The sequence below is a fragment of the Arachis hypogaea genome, chromosome 19 (genome assembly GCF_003086295.3).
Source record: "Arachis hypogaea cultivar Tifrunner chromosome 19, arahy.Tifrunner.gnm2.J5K5, whole genome shotgun sequence".
Taxonomy (NCBI): domain Eukaryota; kingdom Viridiplantae; phylum Streptophyta; class Magnoliopsida; order Fabales; family Fabaceae; genus Arachis; species Arachis hypogaea.
The window spans coordinates 5,953,497-5,977,100 of record NC_092054.1 but is presented as its reverse complement, the minus strand read 5'-3'; the positions used below and the strand labels follow the sequence as shown (position 1 = coordinate 5,977,100).

The following is a 23,604-nucleotide window of genomic DNA, read 5'->3' as shown; positions in this document are numbered from 1 at the left end:
CCACCATAGTAAAGAAGACCAGGATAGATATGTTAAACAGAGAGTATGAAATGTTTGCAATGAAGGAAGGAGAATCTATTGATGAGCTGTTCGAAAGATTCAACGCCATCATTGTTGGCTTGGATGCTATGGGGATTAAGTATCCTGAATCTGTGCTTGTGAGAAGAGTGTTGAGATGTCTCACTAAAGAGTGGGAAACTAAGGCATTAATCATATCTAAGAGTAGTGGTCTAGATTCCATGACATATGATGACTTGAGAGGAAACTTACTTGAAAAAGGATTCGAAAAAGAAAGGAATTGCTTTTACATCTGTGACTAACCCCCTGGATGATGAATCCAGTGATAATTCCTCTGAAAATGAATTTGTGTTGTTTGCCAAAAAATTCAAGAAAATGGTGAAGTTTAAGGAGAGAAGCAAGGGAAGCAGCTCTAGGAAACAAAGGAAAGATCTCAGCAAGGTGACATGTTACAACTGCAAGGAGACATGGCATTTCAAGATTGACTGCCCTAAGTTGAAGAAGGAAGAAAAGCCAAAGAAAGGGAAGAAAAAGGGTCTGATGGCTTCATGGGAGGACTTAGAAAATGACTCAGACGATGATGAAGAATCCGAGACCAAGTCACAACCATGCCTCATGGCAGATCATATTGATCAGGTAGTCTTTCACAACCCTAACACTAAAGATCTTCATCTTATGATAGACCACCTTTCTGAAAAAATAAGATGTTTTTTGCTTGATAATCAAGATCTTGAACAACAAATCACTATCCTTAAAGTTGAAAATGGTTTTCTCAAAGAAAAGCTAAGGGAGGCCGAAACTGTTTGTGAACTTGTTGAAGAAAATAAGCAGTTAAAAGCCCAACTTAGAAGCTGTGAAAGTGATCATTCTGTTATTGCATATGTAAACTGTTTTAAAGAAAATGAAGAATTGCTTAAAAAGGTCAAAAATCTTGAAAATGACTTAGCCAAGTTCACTCAAAGTTATGAAAATTTAAATCAAATATTGGCAAGTCAAAAACCTCTTTTTGATAAAGTTATTTTCGGGTTTCACAAAAATTTCAAATCTGTTGAGAAACCTTCTTTTGAAAACTTGGCCTCATCTTCTAATGATACAAGGTTTCAAAACCCAACCTACTTTAACAAAACAGCAACTCCAAGATTCTGTAGACTATGCAACCGAAATGGGCACTTTCCCATTCAATGTTTTTTTGGTGAAAGATTGATTGGTGATAAAGTTTACAAATTTGTTTTTGACTACAATGGTTTGGGACATAGAAGATGGTTTAACGTGAAAGGATCCAAGAAGATTTGGATACCTAAGGTCACTTGAGCTTATTTGTAGGTATGCCTAGCATCCAAAAAGAGGGAAAACATGTGGTACATGGACAGCGGATACTCTAGGCATATGACCGGAAAGGCAACCTTCTTCATAAAGCTTGATGAGTATGATGGAGGGTTTGTCACTTTCGGTGATGATGGTAAAGGGAAAATAGTGGCCATTGGAAAAGTTGGTAAAATTTTCTCCTCTTGTATAAATGATGTTCTCCTTGTTGATGGCTTGAAACATAATTTACTTAGTGTTAGTCAATTGTGTGATTTAGGCTTTGAAGTTATTTTTAGAAAGTTTGTGTGTTTAGTTGTATGTGAAAAATCTGAGAATATTTTATTTGAAGCTAAAAGGTGCAATAATGTGTATGGATTGACTCTTGAAGACTTGAAAGATCAAAAAGTAACTTGTTTTGCTTCTCTTGAAACTGAAAAATGGCTATGGCATAAGAAATTGGGTCATGCTAGCATGTACCAAATTTCTAAGCTAGTTAAGAAAAATCTGGTTAGAGGAATTCCAAATATTAAATTTGATAAGGATATTACTTGTGATGCTTGCCAATTGGGCAAACAAGTAAAATTCTCTTTTAAACCAAAAGATGAAATTTCAACCAAAAGGCCATTGGAGATGTTACACATTGATCTTTTTGGTCCAACAAGAACTCAAAGTCTAGGAGGTAAATACTATGGTTTGGTAGTAGTGGATGATTACTCTAGATTTGGTTGGGTTCTTTTTCTTGCTCATAAAAGTGATGCTTTTCACGCATTCTCAACCCTTTGCAAAAGAATTCAAAATGAAAAGGATTTAAAAGTTGCCCATTTGAGAAGTGATCACGGAAAGGAATTTAAAAACCAAAACTTTGAAAAATTCTGTGATGACTTTGGAATTGCTCATAATTTTTTATGTCCTAGAACACCTCAACAAAATGGAGTTGTTGAAAAAAGAAATAGAAGCCTTCAAGAGATGACTAGGACTATGTTATGTGAGAATGAGGTTTCAAAATTTCTATGGGCTGAAGTTGTGAATACAGCATGTTACATTTTGAATAGGACCATTATTAGAAAAGGGTTAAAGAAAACTCCCTATGAGCTATGGAAAGGAACCCCTCCAAATCTTAAGTATTTTCATGTTTTTGGATGCAAATATTTTGTACTTAACAACAAAGAAAACCTTGATAAATTTGATCCAAAATCTTATGAGGGAATATTTGTTGGATACTCCACTACTAGCAAGGCTTATAGAATTTACCTCAAAGAGCATAGAACTATAGAGGAATCCATACACGTAACTTTTTGTGATTCTAACTCAATTTCCAGTGTTGTGATAGATGATGATACAGATTGTGAAGATGTTGTGAACAAGGAAACCAGTGAAGAAAATCCTAAGTCTGCTCAAAATGAAGAATCTGCCAGTCCAGTTTTGTCTCGTCAGAATGAAGGAGATATTTCCATTTTGTCTCCTGAGCCAGCAAGAGAATCTGAAACAGCAAGATCCATTGAAGCTCATCAAAGCTCAACATTACTCCGGAAGCCTAGAGAATGGAAGTCTATGAGGGGTTATCCTCATGACTTCATTATTGGTGATCCTTCACAAGGAGTAACAACTAGATCCTCAACCAAAAGGCAAACCGAACCTAACAATTTTGCACTCTTGTCACAAATGGAGCCCAACAATGTAAAGCAAGCTCTTGAAGATCCATCATGGGTCAATACCATGCAAGAAGAGCTAGCTCAATTTGACAAGAATAAGGTTTGGACATTAGTACCTAATCCCAATGGTAAGAAGGTAACCGGTACTAAATGGGTTTTTAAAAATAAACTTGGTGAGGATGGAAAGGTTGTTTGTAACATGGCTAGATTAGTGGCCCAAAGTTACGATCAATAAGAGGGTATAGATTTTGATGAGTCTTTTGCTCCGGTAGCTAGAATGGAAGCAATTAGGTTGCTTCTTGCCTATGTTGCCCATAAGGGTTTCAAAATGTTTCAAATGGATGTCAAATGTGCTTTCCTTAATGGCTTTATTGATAGAGAAGTGTATGTGGCTCAACCCCCCCGTTTTGAACATAAAGAATTTCCAAACCATGTTTTTAAACTTTCAAAGGCTCTTTATGGCCTTAGACAAGCTCCAAGAGCTTGGTATGAAAGGCTTAGTACCTTCTTGTTGGAAAATCAATTTCAAAGGGGTGTCACCGACACTACTTTATTTATTAAAGCATCTAATGATGATATACTCCTAATTCAAGTTTATGTGGATGATATTGTGTTTGGATAAGCCAATGAGTCCTTGTGTGAAGAGTTTGGAAAACTCATGACTAATGAGTTTGAAATGAGTTTAATGGGAGAGCTAACTTTCTTTCTTGGCCTCCAAATTAAACAAACTCCTAGTAGTACTTTTATTCACCAAGGAAAGTATGCTAAAGAGTTAATAAAGAAATTTGGCTTAGAAAATTCCAAACCAATGGGAACACCAAGGCATCTAAATACTAAACTTGAAAAGGATGAAAATGGAAAAGATGTGGATGAAACAAGGTATAGAGGAATGATTGGTTCACTCATGTATCTCACTTCCTCTAGACCGGATATTATTCAAAGCGTGGGTGTATGTTCTAGATTTCAATCTCACCCAAAAGAATCCCATCTTTCGGCTGTTAAACGCATCATTAGATACATTAAGGGAACTAGTGACTATGCCTTATGTTATCCTAAATCTGATGATTTTTGTGCAGTGGGGTTTTGTGATGCAGATTATGCGGGAGATAGGGTGGATAGACGGAGTACATCTCGCATGTGTTGCTTCCTTGGAAGCTCACTTAACATGTGGTCAAGCAAAAAGCAAGCCACAGTGGCTCTATCCACAGCTGAAGCTGAATATATTTCTGCATCTGCATGTTGTTCACAATTAATTTGGTTAAAACCGCAGTTGGAAGATTACAAATTAAAGATCAATAGTATACCCTTATTTTGTGATAATATGAGTGCTATAAACATTTCAAAAAATCTTGTTCTGCACTCAAGAACCAAGCACATTGAAATTAAATATCATTTCATTAGGGAACATGTGCAAAAGGGTACTATTGATATTCAATTTGTAAAATCTGAAGACCAACTTGCTGACATTTTTATAAAACCCCTCTGTGAAGACAGATTCTGCACTTTGAGAGAAAGTTTGGGAATGATAGATTTAAGCTCTATTGACGACTTGTGAAATTTTTGATTCTGTTCAGTTTTGTCTCGTAGGAAAGCAGGAGATAAAAATCAGGATATGTTGAAAGGGCTATGATCAAGGGGGAGACTGCACAGAAATAAATTTTTTTGGGCCCCACCAAACTTTTTTGACCCCACTCTGACCGTTTTGTTAGTTTCTCTTTGAGTAAATCACAATCTCTTTTTGTTGTCTCATTAAATCTTGTTGGAAGTGGTTATTGTCAAATCAAATCTTTCTCTTTCATCTAATCCCTTGATTCTAGGAAACCACTTTTCAGTTTTTAATTTCAAATAAAAGGAAGTTTCCCTATTTAATAACTGCCCATTAATGGTCATTAAACACCCTCCAATTCTCTCTCCACTCAACATTTAATGCATCCCTAACCTCCCTCTTCTCTCACTCAATTCGGCTCTCTTCATCTCTCCCTCTTCCACTTCTCCATTTCCTTTTATCATGAAAAAGAAGCTTGCACCAAGGAAAAGTGAACGAATTCTCCTCTCTCAAAAACCTTCCATGCCTCAAACTCACACCCACATCCATATCCATTCTACATCTTCATCTTCTCCCTCACCACCCTCCAAACACACAGACACCATGAGAAGGAAAGTCATAGCCCAGAAAAGCTCAGGAAGAAGAAAAAGTGGGAAGAACAAGGAACCAAGCATTGAAGAAGAAGTAGAATCACACATTTCTCCTATTCCATCACCGCCACACTCACCACCAAAGAAGGCCACACCCGGAAGGAGTACCCAGAAGACAAAAGGGTTTGCGCTGCACAACACCACGAAACCAGCAAACTTGGAGTCATTGGATTTCAAAACCAAGTTTGGCAAATCACACTCACACTATGATCCTGCCAGGTTCAATTCATGCGCCTCCTATGAGTTTCACAAAGAGGTTTTGGAAAAACGCCACCTTTATGCCACCTATCTAGTCAATCTCGACTCTCTCTCTAACAAAGGTATCAACGTTGCTCCTCTGTTTGAACTTCTTTAATGGACACCATTACTTAATATTCAGAAGCCGGTCTACCCCGGTTTGGTACGTGAGTTCTATGCCAACATGCAGCTGATTGATGGCACCCTCTACTCCTATGTCAAGAGGGCTTACATAACTCTGAACACTGAGACTATTGGAACGGCTCTAGGCTATAAAGATGAGGGGCCGAGAGCGTATATGGCTGAGAAGTGGGACTCCCAGGTTGGCGTCACCTACAAAATTGTCCTGCAACATATTTGTGAAAACCTTTCTGGCTTGGAGGGCACAATTCCGACTCACAAAACTCTCGGTCCTACCAACTCTCTGTTTCACAGGATCATCACTCACATCCTAACCCCTCAAAGTGGTTCCCATAATAGAGTAACCTTTTCTGACTCTCTCATACTTTTTGCTCTTATTACATCTACTCCTATATCATTTGGTTACATTATGATCAGACACATGTGGGAATCAGTTAAGAGCACCAAGAAGGCGAATCTGCCTTATGGAATATTTTTGACAAGTATCTTTGAATATTTTAAAATTGATCTCCTAAATGAAGCTGTAGAAAATAAGGTATCTATGATCAAAGGAGGAGGAACAGTAAAGGGAACCAAGGGGAAGAAATCAGGAGCCCCTGATACTGACTTTGAGAGTCGGCCTGAGTCCTCCAAGGCAACAAAATCAATCAAAGAAATCCTCACTGAATTCTCAAACATGTCGGAGCTAATGGTACAATCTCATAAGGCGGCCCGCAAGCTAGCCTATGAAAATGAGAGGGCTTGGATGAGATGCAAGGATAGGGTGAGTCTGATGTTGGAAAGCCTTGAGGAGGAGTTGGGTGCTGCTAGTGAAGAGGAGGCTGATGAATATGAATTCCACTTATCTGATGATTAATCCCTGTTTCTTTTCCTTCCGATGGTATTTGGCATGTTTAGGCTCAATCTGACTGTAGTAGTTTATTTTGGTACTTTAGATACTCTGATGAAATACTCTTGACATTTTGGGTATATTTTGGATATTCTGCTTTTCTATGTCATCTTTTGCAGGTACCCCTTGATGCCAAAAGGGGAGAAATGGTGCTGGAAAATTGAAATTAACAAAACAAGGATGAAATTCTTTTGAGAATTCATGATCTCCCATGTTTCTTGTTTCAATATCTTATTGTGATGATATGATTGATGATTAATAATGCATTTGTTCTATCTTGGTAAATATGATTGCTGGTGATTAGTGATTTAGTTGATTTACTTTGGAAAAATATTTGCTGATTAGTGATATAGTTGATTTACCTTGGAAAAATATTTGCTGTGTTTATAATGCAGTTACTGTGTTTGTGATGCATTTGATCTGTTTGTGTTTCCTTGGTAAAATATTGCTGTTTTGGATTAAGGAATATTTTTGGCAGTTCCTTTAAGTTGTGATATATGAAGTTTGATAGTTGCTATGGTTTGAAATGATCATGCTTGATTAGAAAAATTTTTTGTGCTATGATTAATTTGCTCTGATTTATTAATTGGAAAATATTTTCAAAATAACTTGAAAAGCAGCTTCTGGAAATATCAATGTCTGTTTGCATCAAATTATTTTGTATGTGATTGAGCAGAAAATCAAATTATTGATAACAAATGAGTTTTGATTATCACTCCAATTCTGCTCATAAATCAAGCATTTAACATTACAAATTTTACATGTTGAAAAACATAGTTGCCTTAAGCTTGATTTCAAAAGTTACAGGTAGAGCTTCCCTTGGTAAAATAGCATACATTAAGGGGGAGCCATGTAATAACTAGAAAGGGGGAGAAATTCAAAAATTCAAAGGGAGTATTCTATACTCTAATCTTTAATTTCTTTTCAATTTCAATTTTTTAATAATGTTTGTCATCAAGGGAGAGATTGATGAGTTTGGAAAACTATATTTCTAATTTAGTGATGATCAAACATTATTAATGTGATTAATTGCAAGATTATTATTTTGATTTTAATTTTCATATGTTGATTGAAATAATTTTACAATGCAGGTTTTATATTGGGCCAACTTTCAGCCTTAGTGTTAAATTGATGTGACCATGGCTGAAATAAAATTTTGTTTCTTGGGCCGAATAGAAAAGAAAATCCGAAGCCCAGTATGAAATCTAAATTCAGCCTTATATGAAATGAATGTTGGCTGAATTGTTTAATTGGGCCAGTTTCTATTAACATCATCATTAAGCCCATATTAAACTAGAGATCCAATACTTGATCCGAAACCAATCTTGAGAAGAAAGTAAAATGCTTCCAACGGATCTCTCTTTATTCAAGTGATGGAATTCAAAATTTATCCAGAAGAGTTAATACTTGTATTGAAAACATGAGAGAGATTATACACTTGATATGATGGCATCATTAATGCTACACGCCACCAAGAAAGAAAAGGGGAGTAGGAATTAGTTCAGCTTGTTTTAATTTATTCAAATCCATTATATGCTTTTATTTCTACTTTATCTTCTCTCTCATCTCTCTTCTCATTTTCGGTCACTTCCATCACAGCAACCATGGAAGCTTTTGCAAGCTATCAAGATGAAACTAGGAGCAAGCTAAAGACCATCACAATGATGGCAAGAAAAAGAAAACTAAAAGTATGCTGTGGCTAAGATTCTCATCACTTATGGTAAGATTTGGTGAAGAGATCTTGGCTTCTCCATACCAAAAATGGTTGAAGAAGATCTCGGCCAGCAAGGAGAAGATCCTTGGAGGGATGGCTTGTCTCTGATTCTGCTCAACTACCACAGAAGGTAGCTAGGGTGGCTACGTGATGGAAGAGGCAGAGATTGGAGCAGATGAAGTTGTCATCATCAAGCATGCATCAAGGGCTAGAAGTTCATCTTGGAGTGCAAGGCAAGATGGATGGCTCGGATTGGTGATGTTGGTGACCAAGGAAGAACCAGAGGTAATTGCATGTTGGTTATTGCATTCGGTTACCTCTCCTCTCTCTCTCTGGCCGAACCGGTTTGCTTGAAGTAGAAGAAGATTAGCTTGGTTTGTTTGTTTTCAACCGTGGAGGCTTCTCCCTATAAGTAAGGGTGAACAGCTAGGGCTTGAAGCAAGGAGTAAGTAGTGAGAGTGCAAGGCACAGAGTTCTCATAACAAACAGAGCTAACAGAAGTTCTTCTCCTTCAATGTTTCATTTTGTATTTTTCTGTTTAATTTTGTCATGTCTTGAGTCTCATGGAAAAAGGCAAATAGTGAGGTTTGTATGAAAAAGCCATAGAGCGGAAAAAGGCAGAGAGTGCAAAATTAAAAGAAAAAGCCATAGATGTCCTTAGAGTTCATTTGTACATATGTGTTGTGTTTCATGATTCTGTGGGAATCCCCTTGTAATTTGGGTTATCACTTTACAGTTGAAAGCTTGGCAGTGACCAAGTCAAGTTCAGTTTTTGGGTTTTAGATTCTAGACTTGTCCCAGATAGGAAGGGTAGTTCCTATGGAGAATTGGTGTTTGTAATCAAAGATGATTATAGTGAAATTCCATGATTGTTGTGATGGAGACTGGATGTAGGCTGCATTGCACTTAGCAGCTGAACCAGGATATATCTGGGTGTAATTTTCTCTCTCTTCTACTCCATTTCTGTTTCTGCTACACAGGAGATAAAACCGAAAATATCTCGTGCCAAGTGACGAGACAAAAAGAAAAGTCTCGTGGCTAGGAACGAGACAAAAATAAAAAGTCTCCAGAAGTTATTTCAAAGACCAGCAAGTGTTATTAAGTAAAAAATGGGCTAAGATTCAACCCCCATTCTCTTAGCCACTGAAAACCATCAGAAGCATAATAAAAATCAATCAAAGACTATATATATCAAAATTTGGTTTTTTTTGTTACAAAGTACAGAGCTAAGTCTAAGTTTTCAGCTACAAAGTTAGTGTCCGTCCTCAATAACTATTCTAGCCAAGTCTTCGTCTACCTGCTCAATAATACTACAGTTTTGTTTGAATATAGGAAAAAAAAATAAAAAGAAAAAAATATAAAAAAATAAAATTATTTGTGTGTTATTTAAATAAAAAAATAAATAAATAAAAAATAAATTTTTTTATTTATATAAAAAAAATAAAAAAATTTATAATAATATAAAATTATATTAATATTTTTATAATAAAATAAAATATAAATATTTTTATTTATTTATATTTTATTGTATTTTATAAATATTATAAAATATTATAATTTTATATATTTGATTTAAATTATTTATCTAATACATATGTAATATTTAAATATAAATTTTATTATAATAATAAATTAAAATTATTAAAATTAAAAGGATAAATTTAGAATTTTAATCATGTTTGCACTTTTTTATCAATTTTTTTCATAATATTAAAGAAAAAAAAATTTACATAAGCTCCACGTATATTTTTTTTTGTTTTTCACTCAATTTCTTTTGTGATCTAAACAATAAAAAATTAATTTTTTCATCCAATTTTTTTTCTATATTTTCTTTCTTTTCAAATTATTCTAATCCAAATAAAGTGTACATGTGAATTGATAGCTGTGATTGTCATGCGGTACGTGATTGATTTGATTCTCCTGATGCATTGAATTACACTTAGTCCAAGGGATCATACTAGTAGAGCTAAAAGTGAGTCAAACTGAATCCAACTAAACCAAGTTCAAGTTAAACTCATCAAAATTGAGTTTGACTCACGGTTCAACATTAACAATTGAGCTTTCTTAAACTTAAGTTAGGCTCACCAAAAACTCATGAGCCGACTCGAACTCACGAGCTGACTTAAATAACAGAAATATAATTTATAATTCTATATCAATAAATTATAACTTATATATATTAAAAAATATTAATTTTATATATTGTGTATCTATTAATTATGAATTTTTTATTTATGTCCTACATCAAAATTATATAAAAAATAATTATAAAATTTTAAATAAGAACATTAATATATATAAAATTATATATTACTATTTTATATGTATATATATAATATTAAAAGTATAAGCTGAATGTATATAGGATATGTGTACTAATAATTTAATAAGTTCACGAGTTAATGAGTTGAGTTTATCCAAACTCAAAGTCGGCTCATTTAATTTATAAGCTCAATTCTAGGCTCAAACTCGACTCATCAGCTCACAAACTCAGCTTATCGAACTATTAATGAGTGAAACTTGAACTGGCTCATGAGTTGGCTTGACTCACTTCCAGTTCTACATAGTATTATGGCCTTAAACACACTCTAAACCTACTACATTAAAATTTACTGTGACAATAGGTTTTGATACTTGTATTGCACGTAGGGGAAAATCACAACTCTTTAGAAATATTTCTTTTGGTCCAAAATAATGGTCCATTCTTAAAATTCAATTTAGTCTATAATATTAATTAATATATTTTTTCATTAATAAATTTATTAAATGGATAAATATAGGAGTAGAATGAATAATGAGTATAAATTTATATTCTCTTAAATATATCTAAAATAAGATATTTTTGAATTTTTTTAATATTTGTAAGTATAACTGGTATTTTTTATTTAAAAAAAATCATATATATTAGCATTTTCTCCCTCTCTTTTGAGCCAATAAAATAAAAGAAAAAATAAAAATATTATTTTTCTCTTAAATATTTAAAAAGAATATCAATGTTATTTCTATATTTTTGTGCTATTTATATTTCAAATGTTTTAGCAGTGTCATATTTGCTTAACAGAAGTCACCTAAACATTTTCATTATCACATCAATTGTTTTTCTTAACAAAATGACTTTTTCTTCATGATTTAGAGCTTGTTTGGGTGAGTTTCTAAGAAAAGATCTTTTCGAGTTATCTTTTTTTAAAAGATCTTATGGAAAAGTAAAAATAATTTTATGTTTGGATATCTCATGCAAAAAGATCTTTTTATTTATCAATTATGTTTGGGTATAATAATATAAAAGTATTTTTTTATTTATTTATTAAGTAAAAAACATCCTTTTTAAGGAAAAAAGATCTTTTAAAAAAAGATGTAAATTACAGCTTTTCAAAAAAGATCTTTTTTTTTCTAGTGCTTTTACTTTTACTACTAGAAATTTGCTAAACACGCTAAAAAATAAAAAAAGATATTTTTTCATTGAAAAAAGATTTTTTTTTAACAAAATAATGACGCCCAAACAAGCACTTAGTATTTTTTTTACATTTTAAAATATTTCAAAAATATTTTTATTGTCAATAAAATTAGAATATGCTTTCGTGAGCTTTTATTATTGTGACTATAAAGTAAAAAAGAAAAGAAAATAATAGAAAGAAGACAAGTAAAGGGAAAAAAAAAAGTAAAAAACAAAGCGAAATCAGTTGACTGGGTTCAAAACTTGATGTCTAGACCTATATAAGATGTTGAAACTAATTTCATAGCTGAAAGTCTGAAACCATTCCACATGCTTCTCCCCCTTTAAGACTGCAGTTTTGGTGATGTGAATTTTTAGTTGTTTATTCTGAAAGAATGTTATATGTAATTATGTATTCTTTTTACATTAAAATTAAATTGTAAAAGAAGAAATAATGAAGTAAATTATCTTTTAATATTGTACAAAAAAATTAGGTGTATATTTGAAAAAAAATATGTAAGAAGACAATGTAAATATTGAATAAAGTGAACATCAGTTTAAAAAAGAAAAGTTAAATTACAAATATCTTTACTCTAACTATGCCATAAACTACATCCAATGAAAGTTGACTACGTTACCCCTTAAATTACGTTGAAATCCTACTTTTGTATTCATAAACCATATTATGGGTTTAGCAACCTTCTATCTTAGAAGTCCAAGTCATAGAGTCATCTTCGCAGAAATTTTAAACAATAACAAGTCTTTAAGCAAAGAATACAAATTTACACCGAGTAAAAAAAATTAGTAGATATAAATATAATCATGTTATCATCTGAACATAAGAAAAATGGGTATAGAAAAAGGTTGCAATCTAATAACTAACAAGAATAATATAATGTAAAATTTGGACTGAATTTAAATTAGACATCAAATTCAAGGTGGAAATTTATAGCGGGACAAATTTAAGAAAGATAGATAGAAAATAACTCTATTCACTGACCCTCTTCACTAAAGAGGCTACACAGTGAGTATTTCAATGACTTGTACATACTTGCACGAAGCAAAAGAGATTCTCTCTTCGGCTTCCATTAAAACAGGCATAGCATATGTATATGGATAAATTCACTTTGATGTTCCATTTGTGAGTTCCAGCCATAAATCAAGCCCATGGTCGTTGAACCAGGAAATACAAGTTACTCTGGTGGAGTATAAGGTTATCTTGATGAAATCCAAGATTGTAACACAACAAAAATTCATACAATAACTATAATGCCACTTTCAATAAGTTAAAAAATAACACCTCATTTTATCAATAAAGTCCGAGTTTACGGTAAAACTGAATAGAAGAGAAACTAGATGAAGGTGATGAAGTGTTCTAGTGTAACAAAGTAATGAAAATGAACTGAGATTATTAATTGTAATTGTATTTACAAGTACAGCTATGTGTATATATAGCAGAGCACGTACTACTATAGCTAAGAGTTTGTTACACCAGAAAACACAAATAACAGAAAGTTTCCTTTAACAGAAAGTACCTGAATTCTGTTAAGACTTAAGACTACATCGACCTCGTACTCTAAGCTATTTATCTATACACTCCTTCACTGACGGACACTTGAAAAAAAAATATATCTGCATGAAATTTCTTATGCAAAAAAGAAAATCTTGGTGCAGAAAATATACATTTGGAGAACATGCAATAACTTCAGGAAAAAATAAAAACAAAATACAAGATGTTGGAACATCAATTCCATCTGCTATCAACCTCATCAATGACCCATATAAGGGAAATTTTCAATTTTGTGCCAAATTTTTGGGTCCTTCATGTGGAGAGACTCTTTCCTCCTCATCTTTGCCTTTTATTCATGCAGACCTCATTACTCTTTATATATCCAAAAATCAGTTGAATGGTTCAGATTTACGGAAAGAAGAAAAGCTCTTCCTTCTTGAGGACTCAAGTTTTCCTTCATTTGATTAAAAGCCACACACTAAACGCAGGTGATTTTCTAGTTTGAGACATTTTAGCTAGGTGCAACCAAGCATTGAGTAGCTACCAGTTTTGTCCGCACCACATAGGCTAGCAGTTTCAATAGTTTCAGGCAAGAAATCACACTGCTTTCAGGGTCTTTTGGAAGCTCAATACCTGTACAGGAAACCGAAGTTTTTAATTGTCAAGTTTAGAAAAAAAGCATAATAAAGAGATAGTACCATAATTCTGGCAGAATATAGGAAATAGAACATTTGTTTTACGAAAAATGAAAACATTAACCTATGGAGCTACCTCTGTGTTTATATACATATATTTGATGAATTTTATTTTTGCCAAAATTACCAAACATCTGATGTCTTTCAGTAAGCACAAGAACCATTAGTTTATCATTGAATGCTTGCATTATCATATGTACGAACCGACATGCATCTTCTTGCAATCTTAGACTCTACATTTAAAACAGAGATAACTATAATTAGACAGAGACAAGGAACAAGTACGAGCAATGATGGAAATTTTAAATAAAGCATAATATCAGCACAAAAAGCTATAAACAGTATGTAACCTTGATTATTTGCTTTCTTTGCAGCAGAAGCAAATTCTTTAATTGACATAGTGGGTGGTTCTAGAGATTCATTGATATAACAAGCTAGGATTATTCAGTCAATAAAAATGTACAGAGACAATGCAAGAGGTAGCAGCAATTTGCAAGACATGAACAATGCAAACTTAGTGCACCCAATTCTCACCTTGCTTCAGCCATGTATTAGTGATTTAGTGTTGACTCTTCAATCTTCCCTATAATTAATAAAATCCAACAATTAATTTCTCTTTGTACTCAAAAACTATATAACACCTTATGAATATGAGTATATTAGAGATTGTAGATAGATATACAGTAGTATATTGGGATACTAACATTCAGTTTTGGCAAACGAAAAGAGTCAGATGAGCAATACATGGAAAAAATATCGTTTAGTCATGCAGTATTAGGTTCTGGTATAATTTTTCTTCTTTCAACTCAATTATTAGATAAATTGTTACAATAATCTACCTTGAGAGATATAAGATAATAACTGACTGTAACAGTTCTTGTTATAATAAAAGAGGAGTGCTAGGGGCCAGCACTTTTGTTAAATTCTGGCCAGCACTTAACCATCAAAAGGAAATTGAATGATTCTACACCCTTAGATGTAATCTCACACCATTAAAAATATCATTGATGGCTAATTGATGGCTAAAACACACAAAATCTGTTGGCCCCTAGACTTTTTCATAATGAAATTTCTAAGGACTCCATGTGTCCATCACATATACTTAATTAAAATGCAGACACAACAAGACAAAATAGCTAAGAAATTAAAATACATTATTACAACAAAATAAACTTAAAAATGCACCACAATTTTCAAGCTATTTTATTTCTAGTACAAGTATTAATTATTAGACCCTATCTAGCTGATGGAGTCATATCAGTACTAATTAAATTCACACTGAACTGTTCATCTAAATCTTCATTTTGAAGGTCACAAATATTACGTTTTCGGGCTAACTCTGCAGCCAAACAGTCCTTCAACTGTGTCACTATATCTCTCATGTATGGCCTTTGCACTGAAGTGGCAGATACAGAGGCCATTGCTATTTCAACCGCTTTCCATGCAGAGTTATTGTCAAAATCTCCTTGTAACCTTGAATCAACAACTTTTGTTATATCCCCTTCAGCAATCATTGAATTAACTCGTTGAATTATATGATGAGTTGTGTCTTCCTTTATTATTATCACCGGTTGACCTGTAATTATCCTTAAAAGAACTACTCCAAAACTATACACATCACTTTTTTCTGTCAATCTATTTGATGTTGTGTACCTAATACGACAAATCAAATAATAAGTTGGTTAGTTAATTTTTCGTTATCTGTTATCAAAATTTCTTTTATCAATAGTTAAAGTGATGGATAATTAATCATATCATTGAAATTAAACACATACTCAGGATCTAGGTAGCCTGGAGTTCCGGCCACATTGGTTGACACATGTGTATCGCTCTCAGCCGCAAAACATTTGGATAATCCAAAATCAGCGAGTTTGGCATGGAAGTTTTCATTTAATAGAATATTTGGACATTTCACATCTCTGTGAATTATAGGTGGCTTACAACCATTATGCAGATATTCCAATCCTGAATTTAAATTTCAATCATGGATGAATAGTTAAGAACTAAAATTTGATAAAGAATTTTGCATGTGTTTGTTTCTTTTTTCTCTTGATTACCTTGGGCTGCATCTACTGCTATTCGAAGTCTATCTTCCCAGTTCAAAGACCTTCCCCTATTGTTTTTTCCTGTTAAAAGAAGGAAAGAAAAAAAAGTAAGAGATTTCACAATATTCCCCAATTGAATAACATGAATAGAAAGAAATATAATATTCTTAGACTTAGTTATATTGTATTTTAAAGTAATAGAATATTTTTAATTAAAAACTTTTTAAAAATATAAGATCAATTATAATTTTAGATTATAGGTTTAGTAAAATTACAGGGACTTCGAGAAGATAATTCAATTAAAATAAAAATAATTATGATTGTACCTGAAAGATTTTTATCTAAATCTCCATTTTTCATGTATTCATAGATGAGTCCTATATTAGTTTCTTCATTGCAATAACCAACAAGAGAAGTCAGATTTCGATGATGTACTCTAAGCTTAACCTGTCATTCCAAAACCATTTTTTTGTTTTGGTCAAACATAGCAACAAATTTTGATTGAGATTTCTTTCACTTGTTTTATTCTATATCTCAATATTTTGGGCACTTGCCTCTGCAATAAATTGTTGATATCCTTGCACTGATGATAACGAAAGCATCTTGACAGCCACTTCAATGTCCTCAATAAAGCCATGGTAAACTGTTCCGAATCCACCTCTGCCAAGAATTCTATCAAAATTGTTGGTCATCTTAACCACCTCATTAAATGAATACTCTCGTTGCTTAGTTTCCAATTCTGACTCCTTAATTGGATTATGACGCCTCCCAAGCACAACGTTGTTAGCAGCATCTGATTTTCACGAAAATTTTAAGTTATTCGCAGAATCAAAACTCGTGCAATCAACCAAACTTATTTAATCTGTTTCATAAGATATAATATTCTTTATATTCATAAGATTGTATAAGACAGTTAGCAGCAGTTACCATATGTCTTTCTTCGGCGAAAGATTATAACTGCTGCAATCCCTAGAAGCAGCAATATCCCTGCAATTGATGCTACCACTGTAATAACTGCATTATTCTTTTTCTTTCTTGTAGCATTTGTTTGCAGGGTGCATGAAGTTGTTCCACATAGAAGATTTGGATTTTGCGCCACACTAGAATAAGCATTGAGAGGACAACAAAGTTAAAGCAAGGTTAGTTATGTATTCGGTTACAACTTGTAATCTGGAAAATGTGAGAGTAATTAAATAATTATTATTAGAAGACTCAAAAGAAAAAGCTAGTTCAAGACATCATTTTCTAATATTAAGTAGTAGTATGATACAGAACCAAGATAATATACTATTGATTCTTGGTTTTAAGTATGTATCAAGGATAATATATACCTCAAGGTTAATCGACCATCACTTTGTTTTTGAAGGAGTTCATTTGAAACTGAACCTGTAAGGTTGTTGTGTGCTAAGTTTCTGCAAAGCAGAAGACAAATATGACATAGATCCTTATTAAATTTTATAACCGATAAAAAATCACGGGGACTTACAAGTATTCTAGTGATTGCAGTTGCGCCAAAAAATTAGGTATATTCCCACTTAAACCATTGTCTGATAAATCTCTGAGAGGGGATTTCAAATGCACAGTTACAATCCAAAAGGAGAAAATTAAAAGATGATCAAATCATTGGGTCCATAAGTCCATTGTTTAGACGTGATCAAATGAGATAAGAAAGATACTCACAAGGACTTTAACATAGTAAGCTTGGAGATATCAGTCAGTATATGTCCGGTGAGTCCACTTGAAGACAAATTCCTTTATATATTATTCCATTTCCATAAAATATAATTATTTCAATAATGAAATTATGCAATTAAACGGTTAATAATTTTCTAATTTAGGTGTTATTTAATGAATGATAAGCTTACAAGGATGTGATTCTTAGAAAGCCATCAATAGTGCTACAGTCTACACCTTGCCATTTGTATGCATTGGGAAGACATGGATCTCCTTGCCAGTTTCTACTCTCCACCCTATAAGCGTTCTTAATGTTTGTGACTGCCTCCGCTGGTGTATATATTTATATTCATCATATTGTAGAGTACACATGCAAGAAGCAAGCTAATTAAGCTTAGACAAAATTAAATAGCAGCAATAGTATACCGTCGTCTTTGTCGGTTTCTGACTGTGATGAGAAATTTTTCGCTAAATAAATCTCAAGAGCACTGATAATGGGTGGAAGGGTAGAAGATTCTGTCCGAATAAGTGAAATGCGACACTTTTTGCATCCAGAGGAAAGTCCTCTAACATGTTTGGTGTATACTTTTCCGTATTTGAGTGATTCAGCTGTATTCCAAGTCTTACCATCCATGTTGATATTGAATGATCTTGTTTGACCCAACTGCTGAAGCTCTATGAGGTGCAGGTAGAAATAGTATTGGTGCTGAGTTTCATTGTCATCATTCTCCCAATGGAAGTCTAATGAGGCAGTAGCAGTTATTGATGTGGCTGCAGTCTCTAACACAACTGCTGGTGGATTAAAGGCTTCCTGATCAAGGGCATTATTGCTATGGTTGCTGCTTATTAGTCTCCACTTGTCGTCCCAATAAGGCTCCCATATCCGGTCATAAGGATCATCTTGATACCTGTCCACCAACATAACATTTGTTCCCATCACTTATATAATAATAACAACAATTTAATATTCATGTTTAAATTTTTTTATTATTATTATTAATTATTTTTACAATCAATAGTTACTAAAGTTTTTTTTTTCAATTTTATTTTTAACTAGCACCATTACTCAGAAATTTTTCATAAAAAAGAAAAAATATTCTCAAAATCAAAATAACATAAAATCGGGTATAAATTAATTTATATTTATTAAAAATTAAGTTAATTTGATAAAATTATATAAATAATTTAATTTTTAACAAATATTAAATTAACTTATATTTCTATGATTAATTTTTTTTACTTAAATAAAGTAATAATATATTTTATTCCAGAATAAAATCATGCATGTAACAATGTCAGAAAACTTAAAAATCATATAGATATGGACATGATTTGATTGTTGCTTTATTTCAATGACGTACTGATGCTTTAATTTACTCTTTTTTTTTTCATTTAAAAACTTTAATCTCAATAATTCTAATATCTAGACACATCAACTCAGCATATCATCCCCTTTAATAAAGTAAGTACTTTAGAATTTTTTAAAATAAAAACTAAAAAGATGAATGTTAGAAAATTATCATAATTTATTAATTTTATTATTATTTAATTATTAATTTAATTTTTAGTCTAATTTTTTTAATTTAATAATATCTTTTATTTTATATTTTTAAATATTAATAATTAATTAATAACAAAAAATAATAAATTCTTATAATATCTTAATATTCATCTAAAAAGGTAGGTAACTACATTATGGTGAAAATAATATAATTTTTATATTTATTTAAATAAAAAAATCTCAGCTGTCTCCTTCTCTTTCCACCTACACCACACCATTTCCTTCTCCCCATCATCATTTCCTCCCTATTCTCTTTTAGGTTTGCCATTGCTGCGACCAAGCTCTCTACCAACTCTTCTCTCTTCTTCTTCTCCCCCTCCTAGAAACAACAACAATAACACTTGTCGCAGTCGTTGTTACCACCACAGCACCACTACTAACCCCGACAGTCATGCCCTGCTCAGACCATATCTAGTTCCTTGCACCAGATCGCAAATCATAATGACGATGGCAGTGGCAAATAATGGTGCAAGAGGCAGAAAAGTGAACGAGCTGTGTGCTGCGGGGGATGAATATTGATACGGCCATAAAAATTGTATGTGGTGGTGGCTGCGGTGGTAATGATAAGGAAGATATAATTAAGAGAAAAACTGAAAAAATATTTGAGTAAAAGGTGATTATTAAAAAAGAATTTGAATACTCTAAATTTTGAATTTTTATTTTAAGTAAAGTATAATTTTTTATTTTTGAATGATTTTTTTTATTTTTTTTTGTCCTGTCTATGGAATAAATAGTGAGAGATCACACTTTATTCTCTAGAATAAAATTTAAAATTTAGAGGATTCAAATCTATTAAAAGAGATGAAAATTCATTGGATACTTAAAGAACGGTTTGCTCTTAATTTCAAGTGAAATTGAATGTAACTGAATTTCCACTATTAAAAAATTATAAATAGAAAGAAAGAATTAAAATTTAATTTAAATAATAAAAATAAAATTGAATCAAACTAAATTTTTAAATAATATTAAAACTTTTTACATATATTAAGGACAAAATGCATATATAATTTAGAGGAATGCTAGGAGGCCAGCAACTTTTGGTATTTGTAGTTATCAAATAGTCATCAATGATAATTTAATGGTATGAGATTGGTGTGAGATTTCATCCAATGACTCACTTTTCCTTGTTGGTTGGTCCTAGACTTTTCCTATAATTTATTATTCATATATTAATACATGAGATTGAAACATGTATATATATACAAAAGAGTCATCTGTTTTCTTTTTATTTTAGTGTGTTTTATTTTGTGAACACAGGATGAATTTTCCAACCGATCTAACAACTAATTAATAAGTCTCTGTTACCATTAAGCGTTGAAATATGAATCGATCAGTTATATTTAAAAAAAAAAAAAAAAAGAAAACAAAAGGACTCACCTGTATATTAAGTTGGTGATAGAACTAAAATACAACCTTCGGAATCGTGCCAATCGTGTAGATGAGTCTATAGTGCTATAAGTAGAGTCGACATTGTCCAAAACCCTCATTTCTATAGCTGAAATGAATGGTGTCCCTGTGCCTTTGTTAACCAAGCAGATATGGATATAATCCAGCGATAGAGTGTGGATGATCTCATAGTTTATGCTGACTGAAGAATTTGTGAATTTTACCGTCTCCCAAAAATGAACTCCAAGATAAAGATCAAACTCTGGAAGCGTATTAAGACTATCATAGTTTCCATACAAAAAACTAGCTCTGATTAAATATCTAGTAACACTTGTTACATTTATTCTGTAACAATTTCTTATTCCATTAGGAAAACTCCGAAGGTAATTAAAATATTGTGGATGAGTGGTCTTATCTTGGGGTGACACAGTTTTACTCACACCAGAATCAATGAAATTAGCATCTGAAATGTAATTGATTCCTGTGTTCTTTTCAGTGTAATTGGAATTTTCAGGTAGCCCACAATCTATGCTAATAAATCCTGATAATAGAAATTAATTATTAATCAAATTATATATTAAATTAAAGAAATTGTGAAACTTAAAAGTGAAAATGACTTCTTCAAATTTTAGTAAGTAATCGAACCTGATTGATCCTGGCCTTGGACCGTTGCTATGAAAGAAAGAGCTCCAAGCAATAGAAAAACAGAATTTGCGAACATCTTTTCCATTGCATGCATATCCTATTTTGTTTGGGGTGACAAACTGCGAGGGTTCAGTGCTTCTATTTAACTAAATAAAACTCGCGATTTTTAATATACAAATTATGTAATATTATGAAGTTGACCCGTAAGGAGAGGGACAATTAAAAAGTCCTCAGTCAGCTTTTATTATTAAGAAAATTTTACTATCGTCTCTTAAAAGAGGTTAAAATAATATTTTTTTTATATTTATAAAATATATATTTTTATCTCTTATAATTTTTAAAAAATTTATTTTTAATGCGTTTTAAATTTTTTGTGTTAACCAACATTAATTTTATCTATTTTTTTAAAAAAAAATAATTTTTACAAAAATACTCTTTACAAAAATTTTATTTTTTTGTGATTAAATTTTGTTTACTAAAATATCCTTTAACAAATTATTTATCTACTGATTAAATTATTTTTTTAAGACATTCTTCAATAATTTTTAATTATTACATTATAATTTTATCAAAAAAAATTTTAACAATTATTTTTGTACTTTATTATTGACTTTTTGATATTAATGTATATTATTTTAATATTAAATTAAAAAAGTCTTATTATTGTTAATATATATAATAATTAATATTAATAAATAATTTGTTTCATATAACTATTAAAAATTATTAACTTTATCAAAACTTAAAAATAAGTCGAGATGGATAAATTCCAAATTTAAAAAATTAACATCTCATTCCTTCACATCGTTACAAAACAAATTTCTTAATAATTAAAATATTATTAAAGGATATCCTAAGAAAAAATAATTTAATCATTAAAAAATTTAAAAAATATTTAAAAAAATTTAATTTAATCAATAAAAAAATAATTTATTAAAATATATTTTGATAAACAAAATTTAATTAAAAAAAATAAAATTTTTGTTAAAGAGTATTTTTGTAAAAATTAATTTATTTTTTCTTAAAAAATAGATAAAATTAATGTTAGTTAACACAAAAAAAACTTAAAATAGATTAAAGTTAATGTTAGTTAACTTAAAAAAAACTTAAATTAATTTATTTTTAAGACACAGATTAGGTATCTATTAAAAATTGAAAACTATGTTTGAATCCCTTCTTGCATTGTCTCTTTTAATGGTAAAGGAACTAATATCCAATAGTCAACATTTGCATCATATAAATTCTTTTCTAGAAAGAATGCTTCAATACATATTGCTTGACAAGAATTTGACTGTTTAGAGTAAATATAATTCTAATAGTGAAAAAAATATTTTTCGTCACTTATTTAATATTATATAATATCTGACATTTTTCTGTGTTTTGTTTAGAATAAATTGGGAATGGTAGTTAAAAACTAAATTGGCTCATTAAATTCTTGATTTAATTATATTTGTTTGTCATTACTTTTATAAGAAACAAAGTGAATTAAATTAATCAAGTAAATTTATTACTTTTGACATGTGTTACATATTAAAAAAAAAAACTATTTAATTTGAAATATTTATAACGTTTTAAAAACCACTACTTCTCATAAAAAGCCATTAAACTATTCTTTATAAATATTATTATTTTTCTTTCTTTCTTTCATGTAAATATAATTAATAATATAATATCATAATAATTCTATGTGTTATTACTAACGGTTCTGCTACGTTACCAACAGCATATCTGCCAACTTCTGCCAACTCTTATTTATAATTGTGTTTTATAGAAGTGTGTTCGTGGATGTGTCTAATAAAAATGTCTTTTTTATAGCTGTGTTTAATAAAAATGTCTTTACAGATATATTTTCTGGATGTGTCTCTTTATATATGTATTTAAAATATATTAATTATTAGACACATCCATGAACACACTTCCATAAAACATAATTATAAATAAGAATTGGTAGAAATTGGCAGATAATATGATGGTACCCTATGCTTTTCCTATTACTAATGATTTAGTTCGTGTGATGCCCTGTGCATTGCCTGGACATGAACACTAGTAATAATTAATCAAAAACATGATAAGCATATTCGTAGATACCTCAATAATTATTGTTATATAAGATATAAGCAATAAAATCAACGATTCAACCCCGCATAAAGGAAAATATATTTGTGAACAAATCAAATACAATTAAATTCCATTTTGTTTATTTCTTGTGTCATTTTATAAGATTTCACTTTGATTTTATCAATTTTAATTCTCAACATACTTATGATGAATTTATATACTAGAATAATTTAGTGTAGAACTGTAGATAAAATACTTATGATGAACCTATAAACTAAACTAAAAATGTATTAAGTGAGGTTAATTCACTTATTCAGAATAAGCAGTTTTGTCGATTTTTTTTTTTTTTAGATTCTCGACTCAAATTCTGTTATGTATTGAAAAATAAACTAAAACAATCATAAGAAATTTTTTATTTGTCCAATTTGCAATGGGACTACAGCAG

General features: G+C 31.2%; 2 protein-coding genes across 18 annotated transcripts in view; both read right to left on the bottom strand.

The window, feature by feature from the left end:
• The window catches only part of LOC114924019 (putative disease resistance RPP13-like protein 1), a 57,712-nt gene that overhangs the window by 20,719 nt on the left and 13,389 nt on the right, over positions 1-23,604 (bottom strand). The window lies entirely within an intron of this gene.
• Positions 12,975-21,231, bottom strand: LOC112775579 (probable LRR receptor-like serine/threonine-protein kinase At1g05700). Of its 10 annotated transcripts, XR_011877039.1 has the most exons (17): positions 21,102-21,230; positions 20,448-20,997; positions 17,936-18,417; positions 17,701-17,839; positions 17,516-17,587; positions 17,322-17,393; positions 17,167-17,247; positions 16,763-16,935; positions 16,390-16,628; positions 16,162-16,282; positions 15,848-15,916; positions 15,566-15,755; positions 15,115-15,443; positions 14,325-14,373; positions 14,141-14,200; positions 13,918-14,023; positions 12,975-13,728 (listed from the first exon to the last, which is right to left on the bottom strand). XR_011877039.1 is itself a non-coding variant. In XM_072226813.1 (15 exons), exons 1-14 carry the CDS (start codon positions 21,193-21,195, stop codon positions 14,342-14,344), a joined length of 2,643 nt encoding a protein of 880 aa, XP_072082914.1. In that variant the 5' UTR covers positions 21,196-21,230; the 3' UTR covers positions 12,975-14,023; positions 14,325-14,341. The 10 variants fall into 10 exon arrangements, 4 of the variants coding, with proteins under 4 accessions (XP_072082914.1, XP_025675083.1, XP_025675084.1 ...); XR_011877038.1 differs by having other exon boundaries at positions 14,141-14,373; XR_003189590.3 differs by lacking the exon at positions 14,141-14,200.

What these genes read in the sequence shown, in the direction of transcription:
- LOC112775579 (XM_025819297.3), bottom strand. Translation starts at nt 21,195, where the DNA reads ATGCATGCAATGGAAAAGATGTTCGCAAATTCTGTTTTTCTATTGCTT. An exon ending in CCAAGGCCAGGATCAATCAG is followed by an intron (nt 20,998 to 21,101) that starts GTTCGATTACTT and finishes TTCTATTATCAG; the next exon opens with GATTTATTAGCATAGATTGT. An exon ending in CCAGGCTACCTAGATCCTGA is followed by an intron (nt 15,444 to 15,565) that starts GTATGTGTTTAA and finishes TTGTCGTATTAG; the next exon opens with GTACACAACATCAAATAGAT.